The 23,322-nt window shown below is 44.1% G+C and overlaps 2 protein-coding genes across 2 annotated transcripts in view; one reads left to right on the top strand and one right to left on the bottom strand.

Moving 5' to 3' along the window:
- The window catches only part of ZC2HC1B (zinc finger C2HC-type containing 1B), a 53,132-nt gene extending 43,670 nt beyond the window's left edge, over positions 1-9,462 (top strand). Inside the window, exons 6-8 of the mRNA XM_077776018.1 lie at positions 1,383-1,491; positions 8,773-8,857; positions 9,324-9,462. Of these exons, the coding sequence (XP_077632144.1) occupies positions 1,383-1,491; positions 8,773-8,843 (180 nt within the window). The 3' untranslated portion in view covers positions 8,844-8,857; positions 9,324-9,462. The remainder of the gene's footprint in view (positions 1-1,382; positions 1,492-8,772; positions 8,858-9,323) is intronic.
- Positions 9,463-12,136: 2,674 nt separating this feature from the next.
- On the bottom strand, positions 12,137-19,192 carry PLAGL1 (PLAG1 like zinc finger 1). Its single transcript, XM_077776006.1, is given in 3 exon segments — positions 12,137-13,745; positions 13,747-14,373; positions 19,005-19,192. Coding segments are annotated over 3 exon segments (1,284 nt in total). The 5' UTR covers positions 19,157-19,192; the 3' UTR covers positions 12,137-13,240.
- Between the last annotated feature and the right edge of the window lie 4,130 nt (positions 19,193-23,322).

Genomic DNA, 23,322 nt, shown 5'->3' with positions numbered 1-23,322 from the left:
CACCCTGGAAAAGTTTTCTAAGTAAAACTCTACCTATACCTTCTGAAGCAGTGAAGGGCGCGTTACATTTCTTCGAAATGTTCTAGCCAGTTCATGAAGTTAGTCACGTTAGTGGGGCCAGAGGGAGTCCAGGGAAGCAGCAAACGGAAGTGCTCTTTATTCCTGAAGAAGGCCAGCTGGCCGTCCTGAGTGTAACCAGNCACCCTGGAAAAGTTTTCTAAGTAAAACTCTACCTATACCTTCTGAAGCAGTGAAGGGCGCGTTACATTTCTTCGAAATGTTCTAGCCAGTTCATGAAGTTAGTCACGTTAGTGGGGCCAGAGGGAGTCCAGGGAAGCAGCAAACGGAAGTGCTCTTTATTCCTGAAGAAGGCCAGCTGGCCGTCCTGAGTGTAACCAGTGACTTGGCCCTGTTCCTCTCCTTGTTTTCCAGAACTGAGTGGTGACTGGGAGCACAGAAGAAAAATTAGCTGCTTTCTGAGGAAACTCCCCGTAGAGTGTATCTGAACAGCAGTCCTTGCTTGTCTTGCGCCGGCTTTGCCACTCAGGGGCCAGGCGAATAGTGAGGCTTATTCAGAGGGGAGCAAGACGGGAGGGGTCGTTTTCCTTCTGAAGGGCTGTTAACAGTGCGGCTGAAATGTGTTTCTATTTTAAACATAATCAACTTTAAAAATGTGTTATAGCCTTAACCAAAAGAGACCAATATGGGCCTCTGAAAATAGCTGTCTTTGTTTGGATGCGGACGAGCTGCCTGCTGTAATCTCCCTCCCAGCCACCCTTGCCCACGTGAGAACTCTCACTTGGAGTAACAGGTTATCTTTATACAGTGGTTGCCATGGAAATGTTGTTGGGACCAGTAGCTAGGTAAGAGGCCCCCGAAGGACCTTTGGGCCCTTGTTCTGTATTAATGTAACTGTTCAGCTACCGCTGCTCAGCAGGGAGGGGTGTGGTGCGGGGATGATGGAATTCCATGTTTAAAACATTTGCTGCCTGCCAATGTCTGTTTTTCTTCTCTGTTCATGTATTTAAAAACAAAATCATCCTCAAGTAAAATGAAAAACTAAAATGTTCCATAACTGTCCTCATTGACATTAAGTGATTTCTTATGTCTCCATACAACGAATTTTACAGGATTAACATATCACCACTCCCCTTAGGGGTTGATTATGGAATGAAAGTGCCAAAACCCAGACGTGGCTCTGAGAACCAGCAAGAGGACAGACGAACGAGGGTACAGGGTGTGCGTGCATCCCCTTCCCCCGCCGGGCAGAGCATGTCCGGGAGCTGACCCCCATCTGCTACTGCTTAAGTGGCGACAGCTTTACCTCCTGGGTGCTACCTAAGGTACAGAGTTGTTCCCTGTCTCTCTTGCTCTTCCTGTAGGCTAGGGCTCAGATGAGTCCCAAAAAAGAGCCAACGGTAACCAGTGCCGTGGGAGTCTTGCTGCAGAACAGGGCCCTGGAATCCCCGAATGTATTCCCAACTAGGCCAGGTGAGTCGGAGTGAGTGAGTTCAGCTACCGCGTGAGGGACCAGAAGGGAACCGCTGTTGACTTTGGGATTTGTTGACAGTTGGCAAACGCCATGGCATACAGCGTTGCTTTTGGATATAATGATAAGTGGTTTTGTTTGAGGTTAAAGCTTATTCACCGAGAAAGAGAATTTCCTAATTTATCAGGATTTGATAACTCTGTTGATACGCAGTCAGATACAATTATAGCAGGGTGGTTTAGAGCCATCATTCTCTGGTCTTGTAAAGTTGAAAAGAGATTAAGAGTGCGATATAACAGTGTATCGGGTATGCTGTGGAAAATAAAAGAAGAAAATGAATAACCAAGATATGGCAACAACTTAAGTGTTTGCTGATGAAGACTTCAAGGCGTTGTATATATACATAATGGAATATTATGTAGCCATAGAAGAGAAAGAAGTCCTGCCTTCTGTGACAACATGGATGGACATTGAGGCCATTATCCTAAGTGAGATAGATAGTTCAGACAGAGAAAGTTAAATACCGTGTGATCACACTTATATATGGACTCTAAACACAGTTGAACTCATAAAAACAGGAAGTAGAATGTGGTTGTCATAGGTAAGAGTGGGGATGGGGAAAGATGGTCAAAGGGTGCAGACTCCTAATTATAAGTGCTAGGGATCTAATGTACAGCGTGGAGACTTTTGTTAGCAATATTGTAGTATACACTTGAAAGTTGCTAAGAGAATAGATCTTAAATATTCTCACCACACACACACACACACACACACACACACACACACACACACACTCCCCCCAAAGGGAACTATGTGAGGTTGTAGATGTGCAAAAATTTTTGTGGTAGTCATTTTGCAAGATATATGTGTATCGAACCATCCTATTGTGCACCTTAAACTCTCACAATGTTCTAATCAATTATATCTCAATAAAGCTGGAGAAGAAAAAAAAGGGAAATTTTCCTTGCTAGAACTAAATAATTTCTTCCAAGTAGCAGAAAGGCATAGCCACCATTAAAGCACTTCCCTGTGTGCTAGAACCATTTCATTTTATTTTCCTGATAATCTCCCAAATGTTTTAATCTGTGGAAGGGGAGAAAGGCTCAGAAGGAGAAGTTATTTGTTCAAAGCACACAACTGGCAAACAGCAGACCCAGGTGAGATATCTCCTGGGCTGCCCCTCTGCACTGAGCTGCCTTGATAAATGTGGCATTCTTCTGATGATCAACATCGTGCTATGAAGGCAATGTGAATTCACTCACGGCCATATTGACGCCTCTGATCAGGAGTTTTATTTTGAAGGTGTTATCAGAATCAGACTAGGAACTGCCAGTCTCACAGTCCATAAAGTCACCATACCAGAAAGCTTTCGTAGTTTTGAAATTCCTCATGAGTTGTTTATCATGGGCTGAAAATGGAATGGGACATTTAGAAAAGATTCCCTACAGCCATGTAAACCCAATTCATTCGTTTTTTTCCCTGATCTGTGAAAACTTAACAATGGGGTTTTAGTTTTCACTTAGAAAATAATACATTCAAATTATACATATGTTTATTTGGTAAAACTTTCGGTAAGCTAGTTTTCTAAATCATAGATTGGTGTCCTTCAGAGAGACAAGTTCTTTATATTATAGTTTCTTATTTTTTCAAAGATTATATTATAATGCTTCCCTTTCAGTGAAAAGCCTTCTTTTAAGTTTGAGGTTAAACCTTACTTGCCAGGAGGGAATATTTCTAAATTCATCATGATTAGAGAATTCTGACAATGTGCCAAGTCCGGTCTGATTATAGCAGTGGGATCTAGGGCCTTCATTCCTTGGTCTAGTAAACTTGCAAAAAGACTGGGAATGGGAGAAGGCAGTGTGTCAGTTTGAAATAGTGTTGAAAATAAAGGAATAGTTTTTTGGCTTGGACTAAGTGATTTTTTCAAAGTAGCAGCAAGGCTTCTATGAAAATAAGTGAAAAGCTCCTAAACTAGACCTCAAAAATTTTGTTTCACAGTATGTGACACATCCCATGATGTGTCTCAGCATGTGACATGTCCCAGCACTTGACAATAGGCAGAATGTTATAAAGACACCATTCTAATCAATCAGAAAATAGATTAGTAGCCAGTAGGTCTAAGCAAAATAGTATTATGTTTGCTCTTGACTAGCTAATGGTGGTTTATGACCACTGTGATGTTGCTAAGTAACATCTATTTATTTATCTATTTAATTTATTTATTTTAATATAATTTATTGTCAAGTTGGTTTCCATATAACACCCAGTGCTCATCCCAACAGGTGCCCTCCTCCATGCCCATCACCCATTTTCCCCTCTCCCCCCACCCCCATCAACCCTCAGTTTGTTCTCAGCATTTGGGAGTCTCTCATGGTTTGCCTCCCTCCCTCTCCTCCCCCCATGGTCTTCTGTTAAGTTTCCCCTGTTCTACATATGAGTGAAAACATATAGTATCTGTCTTTCTCTGCCTGACTTATTTCACTTAGCATAACACCTCAAGTTCCATCCACGTTGTTACAAATGGCCAGATTTCATTCTTTCTCATTGCCATGGAGTATTCCATTGTATAGATAAACACATCTTCTTGATCCATTCGTCCGTTGATGGACACTTAGGCTCTTTCCATGATTTGCCTATTGTTGAAAGTGCTGCTTTGAACATCGGGGTACATGTGCCCCTATGCATCAGCACCCCTGTATCCCTTGGGTAAATTCCTAGCAGTGCTATTGCTGGGTCATAGGGGAGTTCTATTGTTAATTTTTTGAGGAACCTCCACACTGTTTTCCAGAGGGGCTGCGCCAGTTTATATTCCCACCAACAGTGTAAGAGGGAAAAGGCACATTTTTTAACATGGCTCACACTGGGTTCTATCCCCCGCTGCCTCTGTGTTCTTCTTTAAAATGTTTTCTTTTTTTTTAATGTTTATTTTGAGAGAGAGAGAGAGAGAGAGAGAGAGAAAATGCGAGCAGGGGAGGGGCAAAGAGAAAGGCAGACACAGAACCTGAAGCAGGCTCCAGGCTCCGAGCTGTCAGCAAATGGCCCAGCACAGGGCTTGTAATCACAAACCATGAGATCATGACGTCAGCCGAAGTCAGACGCTTAACCAACTGAGTCCCCCAGACGCCCCTGTGCTCTACACTGTAACAGGCCTGCACACTCCTGGCCCAGGGCTTTTGTACACTGATTGCTCCTTTGGCTGAAAACCAAAACAGTCCCCCCTGACCTGCACTGCTCACTCACTTCAGGTCTTTGCTGAGTGTCGTCTTCAGAGTGAGGCCCCTCAATGTCTATGTTTAAACTTTATCAAACCCTCCATAATTCTCTTTGTAGTATTTTTATTTTTTATTTTTTAGTGTTTATTTATTTTGAGAGAGAAAGAGAGCATGCATGCACTAGCAGAGGAGGGGCAGAGAGAGAGAGAGAGAGAGAGAGAGAGAGAGAATCTCAAGCAGGCTCTGTGCTGCCAGCACAGAGCCCAACATGGGGCTCAAACTCACAAACTGTGAGATCATGATCGGAGCCAAAACCAAGAATCCGAGACTTAACCTACTGAGCTAGGTGCTCTCTCCCTTTGCAATTTTTTAAAATAGCATTTATCACCATCTAATATTCAATCTATATTTTTCTCCCACCACCAAAAAGGAATTTAAGTTTCAAGAAGCCTGAGAGCTGTCTTCTTTGTCTATTTTTAATTGTACTGCTGTATCCCTACCTATTGGAATTGTTCACGGCACATATGAGGTGTTTGATAAATACTTTTTTGAATGAATTATATGGGAGAAAAGTAGGTGTCTTGATTCTGTAATTTCCCACTTAAATTATTGGCATGTGAATTCGAATTGTCATGTTAATTAGATTTAAGAGGTAGTTTTTGTTTTAGTTCAGGTTCAAGATGCTTTTTTTTTAACCATTAAATATTTTATTTATTTTTTTAATATAGTTTACTGTCAAGTTGGTTTCCATATAACACCCAGTGCTTATCCCAACAAGTGCCCTCCTCCATGCCCATCACCCATTTTCCCCTCCCCCATCTTGGGACGCCTGGGTTAGTTAAGCATCTGACTCTTCATTTCAGCTCAGGTCGTGATCTCACAGTTCGTGAGATCGAGCCCCATGATGGGCTCTGTGCTGATGGTTGTACACTGCTTGGGATTCTCCCTGCTTTCTCCCTACCCATGTGCATGGGCACTTCCTCTCAAAATAAGCACTAAAAATTTTTAATTTCTTGCCTTTTCCTGTAGTGTCACTTGCTTACATTTAAATAAAAGTCTCCAGTTTGGTTTGCCTTTAAATTAGTTACATTTCATTTGGAGTCATCCTGGGAGGAAAGCATACTGAACATATAAGAAGTATATTGAGGGGAGGTGAATTCTTAAAAAATGTTTAAGGCTTGGAGAAAAACACTGCCTTTCACTAATATAAACAGGCTCTTATATGATCAGATTTGCATCTTACTATCCATTGTTTCTGTTCTGCTCAGTCTCAATCTGTTTGTAATATGAGAATCTTTAAAAAATTGTGGTTGCTTGACTTTGCGATTTCTAGATTGATAATCAGTAGTTTAGGCCACTTGGTGTCACTCACCTTCCACATAAATCCTATTATTGTCTTTCATCTAGCCGGTAGTTAACTCCCTAAAACTCTGGCTTTCATTCTTAAACTCTCATGTACCTTCCAGGCACAGCGTTTTGTTCTAAATTCACAGTCAGGGGAGATACAAGTGCATAAGTCACAACCCTCATCCCTTCTAGAGTCTTATGAGAAGATAAGCATGTGCGGGAAGATCTCTGATTCAAGAAAGCATGTGATGTATGAAGCTGATACAGCAGCCACCGTGGGTGTTCACAGGATTCATTCACTGAACACATAATTATTATCCATGGTTATTTCTTATGCCCATAGATTCTTAAAAGTCTAGGAGAAGAGGCAGTTAGAAATTATGTCACATATTTAACAATTCGAAATGAAAGTCCTGGGGGAAGACAGGAAAGATCTGACCTTGCCCCAAAGGCTCCGTGTAGGAGGGGTCAGTCAGAGAGAGGAAGCTTCGTGGGGGTGGAGGCATTCGGGATGAGCTTTCAGGATGAGCTAGATGTTGACCAGTGGAGAAAAGTTGAAGATGGAATGAGCAAAGATAAGAAAAGGAAAACACAGAGGACATACTTTGGAAACAAATGGCCCAAAGCATAGCAACGAGTGGGGTGTGAACAGAAAATCAAGTTAGAACGGAAGGCTGGCCCTAGAGCAAGGAGGGCCATAAATGCTCCATGAGGCGCCCAGGCTGGATGTGATAAACGCAGGCGCTGGTGTTGCATCCTCCGTCACCGGCGGCTGTGTGAGTTAGGCAATCATGACGGCCTGGGATTCCTCATTTAGACCTATTTTGTTTGTCTGCTAAAACTTCTTTGGAGGGAGCATTTTTTAAAAAGTATCATGTAAGAAATTAATGCTTAGTGTAGAAAACATTGGAAAATGGAGAAAAAGTGAGAAGTAAAAGTCACTTATAATTCCGTATCCTGACATGACCACTGCTAACACCGATACCTTTTTCCATTTTTCTCTACGTACACTCTTTTGTTTCCTTTTTATCAAAGTTTGGGATCATAGCCCCATGCTCATCTTGATTTTTTTTTTCCACTAACACATTTTGAAGATTTCCCTATGGCAAAAAGAGATTGTTTTGTTTTGTCTTTGAGCGTTGTATCACAAGATTACTTATTTAGCTCTTTTCCTGGTATTGAGCAGCTAGATTGCTATGCTAATATGCTGTGGTATTTTTTGCTATGCTAAATAATTCCCTTCTTCATGGGGAATAGCCCAGATTGACATCAGACAGTCTTCTAAGCACTTCATATGTCAACTCATTTACTCCTCACAGTAACACAGCGCACACGTAATTGTCCTATTCCTGTGTACAGGCGAGGGGAGTATAGAGAGGCTAAGCCACTGGCTCAAGTAATTTCATCAAAAGGGGTAGAGCTGACTGAGTCTTTGCCTGCTTTGGGATAACTGGGTCAAAAGTGAAAACATTAAGGGGAGAGGCATTTATAACATTGTGATCATCACCTGTAATACTTACGTATGGAAATTGTTTTAGAAAAAGGTATATAGATCTTTTGTTCACACAAAGATTCTAATGTTTAGTTGGAAAGTAAGTTTATAGTCTAGTTTGCAGATATACAACCAGTGGCTGTTTGCTCAAGGGTTTTGATATAAAAGGGACTGCGTTCCTGAGGAGGTACTGCGGAGCGAAGCTTCTACAGGACTTTCATACAGAGAGACCAGGGTCACTATGACAGTACAGTTCTGGGCACTGGAGCCATGTTCTGTCATGTGTTCAGTGAACTGTATTGTACAACTTTGTTGGAGTGGGCTCTGCTTTTATTTTTGGAGCCCGTGGATTTGATGAATGTAAGCATCTTACCTGCACTAGCATCACCTCCTTACCTAATTTGATTATGTAGCAGATGGAACAAGTATCAAGGGGTCATTGCCACATCTTTGGAAGACCTAAAACGTGTAGATCTTTCAGTAAAAGTAACACTGAAGACTCTCCTCCTGTGTCTTTTGAGATTAGTTTGATTCAGGATGTCCTTGGGTTGTTTGGTAACTTCCCCTTCATAAAACACGGAGTGGAAAGGAGGCCTCTAGGACAGAAGGGGATTGTTCCATTTTACAAAAAAACAAAAAACAAGAAACCAGATTTATCTGAGACTCCTGTCCCATGCCATGCGGTACAAAGCAGACCGTGGTGTGGCATGCTTGTATCTATAAACTCCTCCACCCTCATACCTAGTAATGCTGTTGGGCACAAAGGGAAAGAATCCTGTTTGTGGAATGAGTCCATCGCTATGAAAATAAGCCCTGGGAGGAAAGGCATCTCATGCTTCCATAAGGCTTATCAAACCCTTTCTGGAATGAGAGCAGGCAAAGAACTGTGAAGACATGATATACTCAGGGAACATTTCAAAAGCCAGGACAGCGATGGGGAGAGTCAGATTGTAGAAGTGATGGCCCGCCTGAGGTGCTGGTCCAGAGGCCCATCCTGGAGAAGGGGAAGGGCCCGGGGCAGAGGTGGAGAAGGTGCCTGAGACTGTCCCTGTTTCCCTTATTATTTGGCCCAAGATAGAGACTGAGTATTTGTCTATAGCTACAAAACAGAACAAAACAAAAAGGAAGGAGAGACTTTTGAATCCAATGTGAGGATTTCATAATCATTCCTTTTTTTTCTTGCTAATGTTTGCTTTTACATAATAACAAATCTGTTTATGTCTGCAAAGGATTAGCAGTGGACCCTGCTTCTGGAGCAAAACTCAGACAAGGATTTACTAAACCTTCTAAAAAAGATTAACTCCTAGAGGCCAGGTAAGAAAAACAAAAAAAATTAACCTCTAATCCAGGTGTTGCTAATCATTTAATGTGTAAGGTACAGTTAGTGAGTCTTTAAGAGAATGAATCCATAGTAGGCAAACCAAAGAGAAATTTGGGCAAACCCTCCCTTAGATTAATAAAATATATGCTCTTGAAATATACTCTTTTGTTAAACATATAGTTTGAAGATGATATTCAGCTTCTGACTGGTAAACTACAGGAAAGGGGAACGAGCCCTCATTTTGACCTGGAAGGCTACAGCCCTGTCCCTTCTTCCGAACACATTTGTCCCAAAAAGGACAGTCACCTGAGATTGACACTGAATAGGACTGCTCTGGAGACCCTTTTTTTTTTTAATTGTAAATTTTTTTTTAAGAATGTAATGAGGCCTGTATTATTTAACATTCTTAATGTGGAAACAATGACGTTCTAAAGTAAATGCCTGTTTGTTTGTTTTCAGACTGTCTCCCTTTAACTCATCAGCCGGCGTGGCTGTGCACCCAGGAATGCCACCTAAGGGGAAAAAAAGGCAGACAGCTGTTTATAAGCCCACGATTCTTCTCGAGACATCATGTACAAGTAAAAACCAGATTCAAATTTTCTTCTTCTTTACCCCCTTTAAAATGTTCAAAACCATATCATTAAACAACATATCAACCTGCATGAAAGTGGTTTAAGTTTTGTTTGGTGGGTTTTTATTTTTTATTTTTTTTGGATTTTTCTTTTTTTTTTTTTTAAGAGAGACAGCATGAGCAGGGGAAGGTCAGAGAGAGAGAGAGGGAAATGCAGAATCTGAAGCAGGCTCCAGACTCTGAGCTAACTGTCAGCATAGAGTCCAACGCGGGGCTCGAACCCACGAACCGTGAGATCATGACCTGAGCTGAAGTCGGATGCTTAACTGACTGAGCCACCCAGGCGCCCCTTATTTTTTGGATGTTTTAAAGAAATGTTGCTTTGATGTTAGAACCTTTTAGTGAAATAGTCTTTGGAGTTTTGCTTACTAGAATCATTTATTTGCTAGGAAAATAGGTTTTTACTTAGCTTCGGTCTACATAATGTGAAATCCCTTTTAAAATTAAAAATCTTTTTCTTTCATAGTTTATTGTCAACTTGGTTTCCATATAACACCCTGTGCTCATCCCAACGAGTGCCCTCCTCCGTGCCCATCACCCCCCTTCTCCCCCCCAAGCCCCCTTAGCCCTCAGTTTGTTCTCAGCATTCAAGAGGGTCTCGAAATCCCATTTTTGATATTTGCTCCTGATACACTTTAATTAGCAAATACTCCTATTTCAAGTTTCCATCTGTACACCACGAGCTGTCCCACACCAGCTCACACAGTTTGGGGGGAAACACCGCAGTGGAGGAACAAGTCACAAGAACCTTCCCATCCTGTGTGAAGGATGCTCCTAAGTGGCCTCAGGCTGTTTCTAATGGCCAGGCCAGAAGCTACCTGCTCATTCTCCACCCCCACCCCCACCCCCGCCCCCAATTTCTGTGGCTTTGCTGGGACGTGGTGTTTCAACTACTCCTTCTCCTTGCCGTCCTCAGGGTGAATAAACTCTTTTTGTAAAGTTCTTGGCACTCATGCTTTTTCATGAATTTTTTATTAAAACATTTTTTTTAACATTTTATTCATTTTTTTGAGACAGAGACAAAATCTGAAGCAGGCTCCAGGCTCTGAGCTGTCAGCACAGAGCCCGATGCAGGGCTCGAACTCCACGGACCGTGAGATCATGACCTGAGCTGAAGTCAGACGCTCAACTGACTGAGCCACCCAGGCGCCCCAAGAATTTTTAGTTTTAATTAAAACATTTATTTTGAGCAGAGGAAGGGCAGAGAGGGAGGGAGAGAAATTTCCCAAGCAGGCTCCATGCTGACAGCACGGAGGGAGCCCTACGCAGGGCTCAAACCCACAAACTGTGAGATCAGGATCTGAGCTGAAATGAAAGTCAGATGCTTAACTGACACAACCACCCAGGCACCCCTATGTTTTTGTTCTTGAACTCAGTTTAAATTAGGAATTAAGCCATTTTTCCTAAATTTATATACATTTTTTTACTTTTTAAATGTTTATTTTTGAGAGAGAGAGAGCATGAGCAGGGGAAGGGGCAGAGAGGATACAGAATCCAAAGCGGGCTCCAGGCTCCGAGCTGTCAGTGTAGAACCTAACTCGGGGCTCGAACCCACGAGCCGTGAGATCATGACCTGAGCCGAGGTCAGACACTTAACCGACTGAGCCACCCAGGTGCCCCTCCTGTCTAAATTTAAATAGGAGAATTCCAAGCTACTCCCACTTGTAATACAGCAGATGCAACACCTGAACTCTTATGATCTGTGTTTTGGGACCAAATGCTATGTTCTGTGCTCACGTAAATCAGTTATGTGCGCTGCAATGGACTGAAGACTACTAAGCCATGTGAAGTTATCTGTGGAAGCTTCTGTAAGTGGATCTTGGGAGATTTTGCTCAGGTGAACCAGTACTGTCTGCCCTCCCTGCTCTGGCAGATTGCCTTCTCTCAGAGAGGTAAGAGGGGATATAGGAATGGAGGTAGGCAGCCCACTGGGTTCCTACTGAAGAGGGAAACTTTATCCCTTTTTCTCATTTCCTACCTGCAGCTTAAACTGTACTTTAAGGATCCGCCATGTCGGGTCTCCACACTGCAGTCGAGCCCTGGGTCACTTGGTGCCCTTTATGTTCATCAGCATCACGGTTAAGGGCTGTGGGCCAGGGTTTCTCGTGCTGGCTAAAAGGCTTCTTTGATGGACAAAGGGTACTCACGGCTTCCTTTTCTCTACCCACCCCCATCCCAATGAGAGGTTAAGCAAAACAGGCTTTTCTGATTCAAGGGGTCATAGTACTTTCTGAAGAAATCCTAACAAGCAATAGGCAAGCTTCTAATCTGTACTGGAAATTAATGGTAAGGACCACTGTGAAACTGGAACATGGTAGCCCAGGGTAGCTAGTACTCTGACATCTACATCAGAAAGTACATAATATTATGGAAGAATTAAAACTATTTTATCAGTAATTTTTAGAATTAAATAGTGCTAGGAACTTAACTGAAGCATATAAGCTTCCACTTTAAATCCTAATTTACTCCAAAAAAGGTAGTTTCTCATTGATGCTGAATAGAAGTCAGAATAGTAGTTTCTGTGGGGGAAGTAGTGGCCAGGAGGGGGCATGAGGGAGCCGGCTCGGGAGCTGGAAATGTTTTCTGTCCCAATCTGGACGGTGCTGCGGGTGTAGTTTGTAGTAAAAACCAGTCAAGTATGCAGGATTTGTAGAGTTTATTATATGTAAGATATATCTTCATATAGAAAGCCTCTAAACACGAAAGACAAATGAGCTTTAAAAAAAGGTTAGGTTTTATATTCTTAAACTCATTAGATACCAAATTCAAGACATAGATTATAGTTACATTGCAAATGCTATCCTTTTGAATAAAACTAATATTGACTTAAATGATGAATTTAAATGCATTTATTGGTGATTAAAAATAATACTTAAGCAGAGTAGTATTTTAAGCCAGAGCAAAGAAAATTCTTGTTTAATATATATATATATATATTTTAAAATTCCAGTAATATTTTTTTAAACTCCTGTTAAAAATATAATCAATATTAAAGTCAGCAAAATGCTTTTTTTTGACTGACGCCTGGATTATTTTACCACTTAACCTGGTTACACAGTGATTTTTTTTTTCTGTCAGATATAACTGACAACCAGTTTAGTCTTTTAAGATAAATGAAGTGATAACTCACATTGTAGCATCTTGTGGAAAATATTCAAACTACATTTAAAATGCTTTTTTTAAAATGGAGACGTCTATTATTCCACAAGACATTGTTTCTGTAAAACTACAGGTTGGCTATGGCAATAGTAACTAAACTACATCCAACCCTGAAGGTAGAAAAATCCCTGAAAAGAAATACACAGCCTAGTTATAATATGCAATATAAAGGTTATTCTTGTATTTTAAAAATTCTCCCATGTTGGAGAAATCCAAACCTTCCCATAGTTCCCTTACTAGGCAGTGCCACATAAAATTAGTTAACATTATTATGATCATGGCTTACGATTAAATTCAATTTGACAAACACCTATATATAGCAGCCCTCGTTTGGATGTCGGTTATGACAATAGTTGCAGTTCCATTAAAGAATACTTGCTTATTAAATTTGGTACAAAGCATGAACACTCAGGACAATTGGCACAATACATGCAGTTCGAGAACTCTCTTTATGTCAAGCCAGTCATCACTGAATTCGCCGTATTTCCAAGTCCCGCTTTCCAAATCTTTCCTCGTATCATAACTGATGTTTAAAATGCTCCGTAAAACACCCTCCAGAATAAGAAAAGTACGCCTTAAAAACCAGTCATCTGAACGCATGATGGAAATGAGGCAGGATAGCGGAGCCGGTGCCAGCTGGGAAAACGTGGGGGATGGGGGGCAGGGGGAGCTGGCCCAGGCTCATAGTGCTCATGGCTAGTGAGGGATCTTGTTGCTGCTGCCCCAGGCAGCTTAACCTATGGGGCAGAGACTCCCCAGGCCCCAGGGTGAGTGCGCTATTCCCAAAGGCATTTTGGGTAGCAGGCGGGGGCAGCTGCCAGAAGCCCAGCAGGGGGGAGATGTCCAAAGAGGCAGGTATCGTTAGGTTCACAGCGTCTGCAGGGAGCTCCTTGGGCAGGCTGACTTTGCCAGGGCCCGCCTTGGCCAGATCGAAGCCCGGGCTGAGCTTGTGAGGTGACTGAGGCTCTTGCAGAGGCAAGTCCTCAAGCAAACCGATGTTGCAGAATCCTTTAGTATCTGCTTTGAGGGGCAGGCTTGCCAGTGGGGAGTATGAGGTAGAACTGGTGTTGTACTTGTGATTCTGCAGGGNGCACCTCAGCCGCCAGGCCGCCGGCGAGCCCGTTCTGCGCGGGGGCTCCCAGGGGGAAGGGAGAGAGCGGGGCGGCCTTCAGCTGAAACTGGGGGGAGATGGAGTGGAAGGTGCTCAGAAGGTCTCCGGACTGCAGACTCTCTTTCATCAGCTCCTGTGAGTGTGTCTTCTTGGTGTGTCGCGTGAGGTGGTCCTTGCGCCCGAATCTCTGGGCGCAAAACTGGCACAGGAAGTCCTTGCAGCCTGTGTGGACCACCAGATGGCGCCGCACGTCCTTCCGGGTGTAGAAGCATCTCTCGCAGTGGTCGCACTGGTGCTTCTTCTCCTTGGTGCCGCCGGGCGGCTTCTCTTCCGCGTGGGCCTTGAGGTGGTCCAGCAGCACCTCGGTGCTCCCCAGCTCCAGGGCGCACACGCCGCACGTGAGGTCGCCGCTGCTGGCCGCGTGGAGGGCCAGGTGCCTCTTGTAGCCCAGCATGGTGTTGTACTTCTTCCCACACTCCTCACACCCGAAGGCCATTTTGTTGGGGTCATGCGTTTGGAGGTGGTTTTTCAGGTGGTCTTTCCGGTTGAACGTCTTCTCACAGTGAGCGCACTGGTGAGATTTCTGGGGTGAATGGGTAGCCATGTGCCTAGGAACAGAAGGGGGAAGAAATGAGTCCCTTCTGAAATTTTAACAGCCAAATGTATTGTAGGAACAATATTTAAGTAATGCTTTTATCTAGGTGAGGTGCAAGATTATTTTCATAAAAAATCTATATTTCCCAGATTCTACCAATGTATAATAAAAAAAATAGGCACCACTAAAGGTACAATAGTTTTATACCTGTAAAAAAAAAAAAAACCACTCTTTGAGAACCGATTTTCCTCATGTATGCAGAGATTTCTAAACATATATAAATATTTAAAAATATGTCATTTTCAGGAAAGGGTTAAATGGATGTTCTATACCCTCTGGAAATTACTGAGTTTTCAAAAGTGACCCAATTTACCTTCCACCCAAAACCCCATGCCCGCCCCCCACACCCTCTTCCCAGATTTTAGGTGGTTTTTCCTATGTACAGTTCCTGCTTGGTTTTCATTGACGAGGTAGAAAGTTCAGGCCAGAGAAATAACACTAAGTGTCTATCCTTGATCTCCAAGAGTGTTCAGTTGGACCCCAAACCCGGAATGCCACCCCACCGCCTGTGCTGTGAGCCTGAGCCTCATGCTCAAGTCTCGGCTCCTCAGCTGAATACTTTTCTATGAGCTGTCATCTCAGAGGTGTGCAGCCCCTGTCTCCAGAGGCTCTAACAACAAAATTCGTGAAGCAGCCTAGGTTGTACTTCAAGCCACAAGCTGCAATTAAGGATGCTGTTCTGGAAATAAAACTAACACACAGGACCTGGCGTTTCATAGGATAACACTCAGTTATTACGATGAACCTTTTTAAAGTGTTAAGGATGACAAACTTAAGATTTCCTCAAGTTTTTTTTTGTTTTTTTTTTTAAACCTACTGAGTTTAGGGGTAGAGTCCCATGATGTATACACTGAATGTTAGCCAACTTGACAATAAATTATGCTTTAAAAAATAATAATAAAAAATTAAAAACCAACAGTTTAGATTTTAGGAGCTCAGCGGAACTACAACAAATGGAATTGTGATGGTTTTCCAAAGCGGATTTGTGCTTTACAAATACAATACAGGTATTTTGAAGTTTCAGATCAACTACAGCTTAACATTTATTTATTTTGAGAGAGAGAGTTAGAGTATGAGCGGGGGGAGGGGGAGAGAGAGAGAGAGAGAGAGAGAGAGAGAATCCCAAGCAGGCTCCACGCAGGCTTGAACTCACAAACCGTGAGAGCATGAGCTGAGCTGAAATCAAGAGTCGGATGCTCAACCGACTGAGCCACCCAGGCGCGCCCCTCAAAGGAAAACGCTGAACTGTTGTAGCAGCTTAGTCTTTCTAGAAAAAGCCCTTTTGAATTTTGCCAATGAAATTACCAGTGACCTTCACGAAGCAGGCTGAGGGTGTCTCAGTGGGATCTTGAAGAACTGGAGACGGGTTGCACGCCTCTGAGATGCAATTGAACTTGTGGCTTTGGGTACAAAAGAATTTCTAACAACTCATTCTGTAAAAAAAGAATTTCTTTAAAGACCATATGTTGAAGTCAAAAGTATATTCATCATACCTTCACCCAACCTTCTAACCTACATTGTCCACTCCTGATCCTTTCCTAGAATTGGTAAGGGGTCTACAGTAGCTGCTGTTGGAAAGCCAGTTCAAAAACATAACTTGGGTCTAATTGTCATTTTCTTAAAGCAAAACTTTATTTCTTCTCCCTCTCTCCCTTCAGAAAAACAATATTAGCCAACTATGTGCAGGGGATAGAAAGAAAAGGAAGTTCCACCTCTCCCCTCCAGGACAGCAGGGCTCAGCATACACAGGGATATGTAGAATGCTACAGTTGTGGAGGGACAGGACCCACTGCGAGAGCAGCTGGGACATGTAACACAATGCTGTGTCCCCAAGTTCCACGTGTACTGAAACACATTGCAGAAAAGGGTTTTTGAAGCCCAGTTATACAAGGCTCATACCCCATTCTTACACAAGGTACCCACAGATCCATCATCAGGAATAGATATGAGGGGGAACGGTTTGCAAACCTGACATTTAAACAGTCCTCAATGTGGTCCAGTACTAGAGAACAGGACTCCCTGAGCTCTGCCCTGGCTTTTCTATTCTTGCCTCTTCTTCTTTGTGGAGGACTTTGATTAGATTTCATTTATCACCCAGGGGTAGGTCAATGCCAAGTTAACGACTCTGGACTATCCTACTCCTGACTACCTGTGAGAAAGGTACAGGTCAGCGAAACTCTACTTGAGCAATAACACCACTTTTCACGTTTTACCAGCTGCCATTCCTCTGATTCTTTTGACTCTCTCCTTCGCCTGGCATCCAGCCCTTCCCCTTTTAATTGATCCCTTACTCACTCATGCAACAGTCCCAGTCTGGAACACGACCATCTTATAGCTGAAATTACTTCAACAGCTGGTTTCCCTCCAGCCCATGAAACCACCAGCTTCAGGCTGCGCTACGGGCAGCGCCACGTGTAACTGCTTACAGTGAGACTTCCATCCGGGAATTCGGGCCGGCCTCGCAGAATCCGCTTTTCTGCGAGCCTTTTGCCTTCTCCACCCGCTTCCCCCACCTGCTGTACCGGCACCCACGTTCTCCTTTCTAAGGATCTTTTCTCCGACCTCAGCTTCTAAAACGGAGCTTATGTTGAAGCTGCGGGAATGGATGGCATGCTACCCACTGTACAAACTAAAACCACAAAACCTAAAGTGTCCCCCCCCCATCTTGCCACTCGTTACTCTGCTTCAAGCCAGAGGCGCGAGGTGCGGGGGGCCGTTCAGGGCAGGCAGTTCTGGCATAAAGCCTGCTGCTTCCCGTTTGGGCCTCACTTTGCACCCTTCACTGAGCAAGCTGTTCCCCTTGCTCGGAACGACCACCTCCTAAATAATTGCTCAAGGCATCTTCTTCAGTGCGGTTAACCATGGCACTCCCACCTAATTCCTGTCTTCCAATAATCTGTCAGCTTCACGGTCTTTCCAAATATTTATCCCCCATATGTGTTTCAGTCTTTATCCACAGGTGGATTAACTGGAGCAACTGCTGCTCTCGGTGTTTGGGTAAGAACAGTCACTGTGCGCACATAAGAAGCTTGTTGCAAAACAGGAGGGCTTTACAACGAAGTTGATGCACACAGTAGGCACTCAGTACTTACAGATTAATGGCAACTAAAGATTGGTCTGTGTACAGAACCCATCTGAATTTTTAAACACCTAAGCATTTATAGGCTTATTTTAAAAACCAGAGTCTATTGCGTTATGACCGTGGTATTCTGAGGGGCGAGGAGCATAATGTAGATCTTTTTAAAACTTTCAGGTGCCTCTCACCAAGGGTCCTCTGAGACTTAAGAATAACGAGGTCTGTGTTAACGCCACTCAGATGGAAATCTCTTGCCAAATTTTGACTCTCCCCTGTGCAGTTATAGGTGAGGAGTCTGAAAGTTGAAGCTCTAACGTTCATTTCACGGAGATGAAAGGCAAATGACAAATTCCCCTAAGCAGGTGTCAGAAGCAGCGCACACAACAGCGCAGGCTCTGCGTGCAGACGGCGTCCACAGCACCACGGCCTTCATTCTCAATGCTTCTCAAGACTCCTGCACAACTCAGTAATCGTGTGTGTGTGTGTGTGTGTGTGTGTGTGTGTGTTATCTTTCTTTTCTAGGATGTGAAAATCCTTTGGAGGGAGAAGCTTCAGCTGTAGATTCATTTCCCTTGTGGAAGTGAATACCTAACAGGCATTCAAGAAATAATTCCGATTAAATTTAGTTTTTTTTAAGTAATGCTTTTCATCCTTTGGTATATCATGGATGCCTTTGAAAATCTGATTAAATGCACACACGCAACAGCTGTATACCCAATAGAATCCCACGTGGCAGGCTGGACAGACTCCTCCCAAGTTGAGAAACTGCTCTAAGGACTGGTACTTTGGAGACGTTCCCCCGCTCCATCCTTATGGACAGGACCTGGACACATGCTCCGTCTTTCATGCCTATTACCTCACACTTCCCCTCAGTCCACTGGCCACTTGTCTCATCTCCGAACTACCACCAGAGTCCTCTTTCTCACATCTCGACCAAAGCCACCCTTTCCACGGCTCAGACCCGTTACAATAAACAGACCCTTTGGGACAGAGGCTAAGGCCGGTTATGAGCTGCTTCCCTTTCTGCCTCCACTCTGAGCCTCCTCCGACACTATCCTCTAGACTTGTGCGCCTGAGGGCCAAGGCTTCGGGCTTCCCCGGAACCTCCTCTCTGCCCGCCTCCCCGTCCAGGGTGAGGCTGTGCCTTTCTGAGAAGCCCTGCAGGGGCAGCTCCTCAGCGAGCGCAGAGCACGGCTTCCTCCGCCTGCGCGGCGCCGTCAGAGCACCCGCACTGCATTTTAGTGGTGTCTGCATGACTGTCTCCCCAGCACGGGTCTTTTCATCTTGGTGTTTTTATGCCTGGCATGTTGTAGGACCGCAGGAGACACTTGCTGAACGCGTGAACTGACACTACATGCAAAACGGTCACAGAAAGCCACATTCAACACTGGAGTGTGCAAGGCTAACGTGCACCCACATTCTGCATCCCTTGCGGTATCTGGTCAGAGGGCCAGCAAAGCCACTTCAAGGTATGTGTCAAAGTACATACCTTTTCTAGAGCCTCTCACCTCATTAATTTATATCTGGAAATGAAGGCTTTGCCACAGTCTGGCTGCAAGCACTTGTAAGGTCGCTCCCTGGAGTGGGAATAATTGTGGATAGTGAACTTCTCCAGGGTGAGGAACGTCTTGCCACATAATTGGCAGGGATACGTGGCCATGGGCTTTACTTCTCACACCTTCCTTTTCAGATGCGCTGACCAAAGGCTGTGCCATTTAAGCACAAATGGAAGGATGGTGCTGAGCACATGAGCAGAGCCACGGCAGCCTGAACTCCAGACCAGGGGAGAGGCAGCGTCGTGCTCCCGGTTCTACCCAGACATGGGCCTCTCAGTTACCATGAGCTTTGCTTCCTGCTCTCCCACATCCCAGTTTATAGACGCAGCCTCAGGCTGGGAGAACGTCGGAGGCACGATGCGGTTCCGGGAGCATCACTAGAGCCGGGGCACGCGCTGGACCGCCGGGCCGTCTGTGGAGAGAACAACAACAGTTTTCCTGCGTTAGCATTTCGACGAGAGTGCTCCTCCTCTCCTCCCAGCTCAGCACCAACTACCCAGAATCCCCACGTTTCTCTCCACGGCCCCAGTGCAGCACACGAGTCTCTCTCCTCCCTCATGTGCTTCCGGAGGCCCTTCTGCACATCAGTCCTCCCAAGCGGCGAGGAGGCAAGCACGCAGCGTTCCGGTGGCAGCTGAAGCGCACTTTCCTTTCCAGAGAGACAGCTACTTCCATAGACGAAGGTATTACCTACTTCAGATCATGACGTCAGGTCAGCGTGAGGCTCAGCCAACCAATTTAGAGGAAAGAAAAAACAAAAGACCTCCCCAGTGTGTTAGAGTGTTTTATTGGTACAGAAATAAAAGTCATCTCTGCTTATTCAAACCCTGGGCTATTCCTCTGCACCCACGGTTAGCATAACCTGCGGTGTTTATCGCACCTGTTTAAACTTCCAGGGGAGGAGATGAAATCATTTGTATACGTCCAAGTTAATTTGCTTGTAAGGTTACCATGCTGAAGATCTCAACTCCATGATGTAAACAAAATGTGAATAAAGCCAGTTTAGTTCACTGATGTGGTGCCTTTGGAGGGGAGACAGAATATTCTCCCGGAAACAAAAATGATGGCTCAGGCTGCAGTTAGACATGTAGGTAGCATCCTCCTGTAAACTGTTTGTTATGCTCATCTCTTCCCCTTCTGTTTCTGGGGGCATTTCCTCATTCCCCAGCCCCACTCTGGAGGCCCAACTCCTTTGTTAGTAAGGCCGCTTCTAGAAGGTGGCCAGCTGCCTCAACCTGTCTCAAACCAACCTTCCAACCTAAGCAAAGTTACCGAAACCCATGCCCTTCCTCTTCTACCAAATGGGCCATCATTCGAGGAGCCTTAAGTGTCTCTAGTAGTCATGAACAATGCAGAAAAAACCCTGCCTACCCAGAATCCTGTGCTTTTCTAGAAAGAATAATTCTTAGGCAAGTGGCTGCTAACCTTTCAATTGTCAATACTTAAAAAAAAAAAGTACTATATGTCTATATTAAGCACACTGGAGTAGCATGTATGCAGGCCAGTCTTTCCCGAGCTATGCCGCGTAAGCAGAGCACCCACGGTAAAGTGACCAATCACAGCAGGTCCTCAAGGGCCCATTTCCTGCATGCATTCATTTACTGCCCAGTCTTTAGAGCTGCTCTTTGTTGTGAGAAGTTAATTTTTGCTTACCTTTTCACAGTTACTTTCAGGTAAGGAAAGCTCGAGTCTAGCTAGATAAAATTTATTATAACAGTCTAAGCATCTTTAAACCTACCAGCTCATAGCACACGTACACAGAGAATCAGATACTCCTTTTCTCGCTGACAAAACCGAGAGCGGACTTGTGTTGCCACCACCTAGCTCAGACGTCTGTGGTGTTCATGGTGTCTGCTCAGAGCTCGCCAGGGGTCAGCACCAGGCAGAGAGCCCTCCCCACCCGCGCGCTCGGGCCCTCAGCGGGGACGCGCACACTTTAACCTGAAGCTTCAGTGCTGACCCAAAGCTGGGCACATGGGCCGCTCAGCCAGCATCTTGGCACTGAACCTCCCTTCTGATGGCAGCACGCGCGTGCCTTGTTCTCTGTCAACCGAGTGTGACTTGAAGCCCTCTCCCCCAACTCCTTGCTCCCTTACAGTATTGCAGTTCATGCCTGTGGCCCCACGCTGAGGCATCCCCAACAAGCATGGCCACAGACCAAAGGATTCCTTCCAGGAATGCCATCCTGTGTGGCCGAGTTTTTGCTGCCAGGTCCCATGATGTGTCCCACTTCTCATCCAGCCGCAGTCTGGCTGCAATACTGGCCCAGCTATAAAAGGCATAGAATTTATCATTGCCATTAAATATACTCATTCATTTGAAATCTCTGTGTTCCAAGGCTATCAAAACAGATTAAAATGTAAACAAAATATGAAGTTTGAAATTCATCTTTTCCTTGTTCTCATGACGGCTGAACTCAAAATAGTGCCAGTCCCTCAGGAGGAGAGCTGGTCTGGTGGGGGGATTTTCTCTCTCTCTCTCCCCCCCCACCAATCCCTTCCATGTGCACTTGTTCCAACTTCGCTCACTAAATTCATTCTCCACACTCATGCTTTCCAAGTGATGACCGGTATGTCCAGGAGAACTTTCTGTGATAACGGAAGTGTCTCACATATGACGACTACTGACCACTCAAAATGTGATGCTGAGAAACTGAAATTTGTGTTTAAATGTAAATAGGCCCATGTGGCCAGCGGCTGTTGTACGAGACGGCAAAGCTCAGTTTCACACTCAAGAGAGATAAAGCAAAGGTTCTGCTTTCCTTCGGACACAACTGTGCTGATTCACCCTCAGGTGTTTCCCTGAAGTGTGGGAGCGATTCGTGTACACCCAGTCACTTGTTCTATGAATACAGTGGAAAGACTCCCTAGTTCAAATTCTAACTTGCCCACTTGTTAGCTACATCTTGAGTCTGTTTCCTTATTTGTGATACCACCTGATGCACATAACGGGCTGTTGGGGACAACCAGCTGGAACAGCAGGGATCTGAAATATGCAGTAATCTAAAAACATACCACACAAGTATAAGCTGTTTATCAAACACTGGGATTAAGAGTAGAAGCCATCAGCTGCACAAGTGGCACAGGGTACTGGTCACTCAGCTACAGCCACAATAGTGAAACACACGTTCTCTCCCTCTGCGTAAAGCACCATCCACTATTCACATGGAAGGAACCAGGAGTCTGGATAACACACATGCTCACACCCGCAGAAAGACCTATGACCTTGCAAGTCAAAATCGGCATTCTTTGCTCCTCAACAGATACCAGCTTTGACTGACTGCTTACCAATACACCAAGAATACAAAGGAAAGGTAAGATTTATTCCATTTAGACTTAACAAAAAGTGCCTGACTTTTAGCACTAAATAAAATTTTCCCAGATCGACTTTCCAGCCACTGCCCTAGATTCCAAAGTCCAACAGTCATGGACATCATTACCTACATTTCCCTTGGGTCTTTGAAGACAGTGGGTATATAATGAGGGATTTTCAGACACGGCAGATTTTATTTAAATGTAACACACGTTTCCTCACTTTGTTCCACGTGGAACTTTCAAACAAATATCACTTAAACATTTTTTTTTAATATATTTAACTCATTTCACGAGCGTTTCTTCCCAAGAGTTGATGTTTTTTAGGTCTGTGTGTTAAATACACCTACCCCAACACTAAGTGCAAAACTGGCCCTCAAATGTTGAACTGAATTAATTATAATTAACATTCTTTAATTTCTTAAGTCTTTCTGAATGACGAATTCAACTTCAGAAATGGTTTTAACGTTTCATTCACCATAACCGGGTATTTCATTAATGTGGACCTTCAAATATAAATATTTACACTATGTTCATGATATTATCACAATCTCCTATAAAAATATTCTTTCTCAACAGACTATAAATTCATGGTGGCCAAGGATCAAAGCTCAGCTATTTTTAAAAAAATAAACCATGTGGATAATACAACGTCCCCCATCACCATGAACTTGACCAGTACTGGCTGGCTGCCGCTGATTCCAATCTTTGGTTGAAACCTGATGCGCTTTCTGGCCACATCCTTAAAACAGACTCGTGATTAACTTTCTATTATCTGGCAAACCACCAACAATCCTAACAGAACTGACAAAGGGATGGTCCTGATGATAATCAGTCTATTCTGTGACTTGACACACAGATGGCATTTGAGTCTTAAATACGGTAATATCGCAACACCTGTCACCCTGGAAAGATAGTAAGTCTTCCCCCAAAACATCTCAGGACATAATTTTCAATCC

Source organism: Crocuta crocuta, unplaced genomic scaffold (genome assembly GCF_008692635.1).
Source record: "Crocuta crocuta isolate KB4526 unplaced genomic scaffold, BGI_CrCroc_1.0 scaffold25, whole genome shotgun sequence".
NCBI classification, from domain to species: Eukaryota; Metazoa; Chordata; class Mammalia; order Carnivora; family Hyaenidae; genus Crocuta; species Crocuta crocuta.
This window is presented reverse-complemented; position numbering and strand designations above follow the sequence as displayed.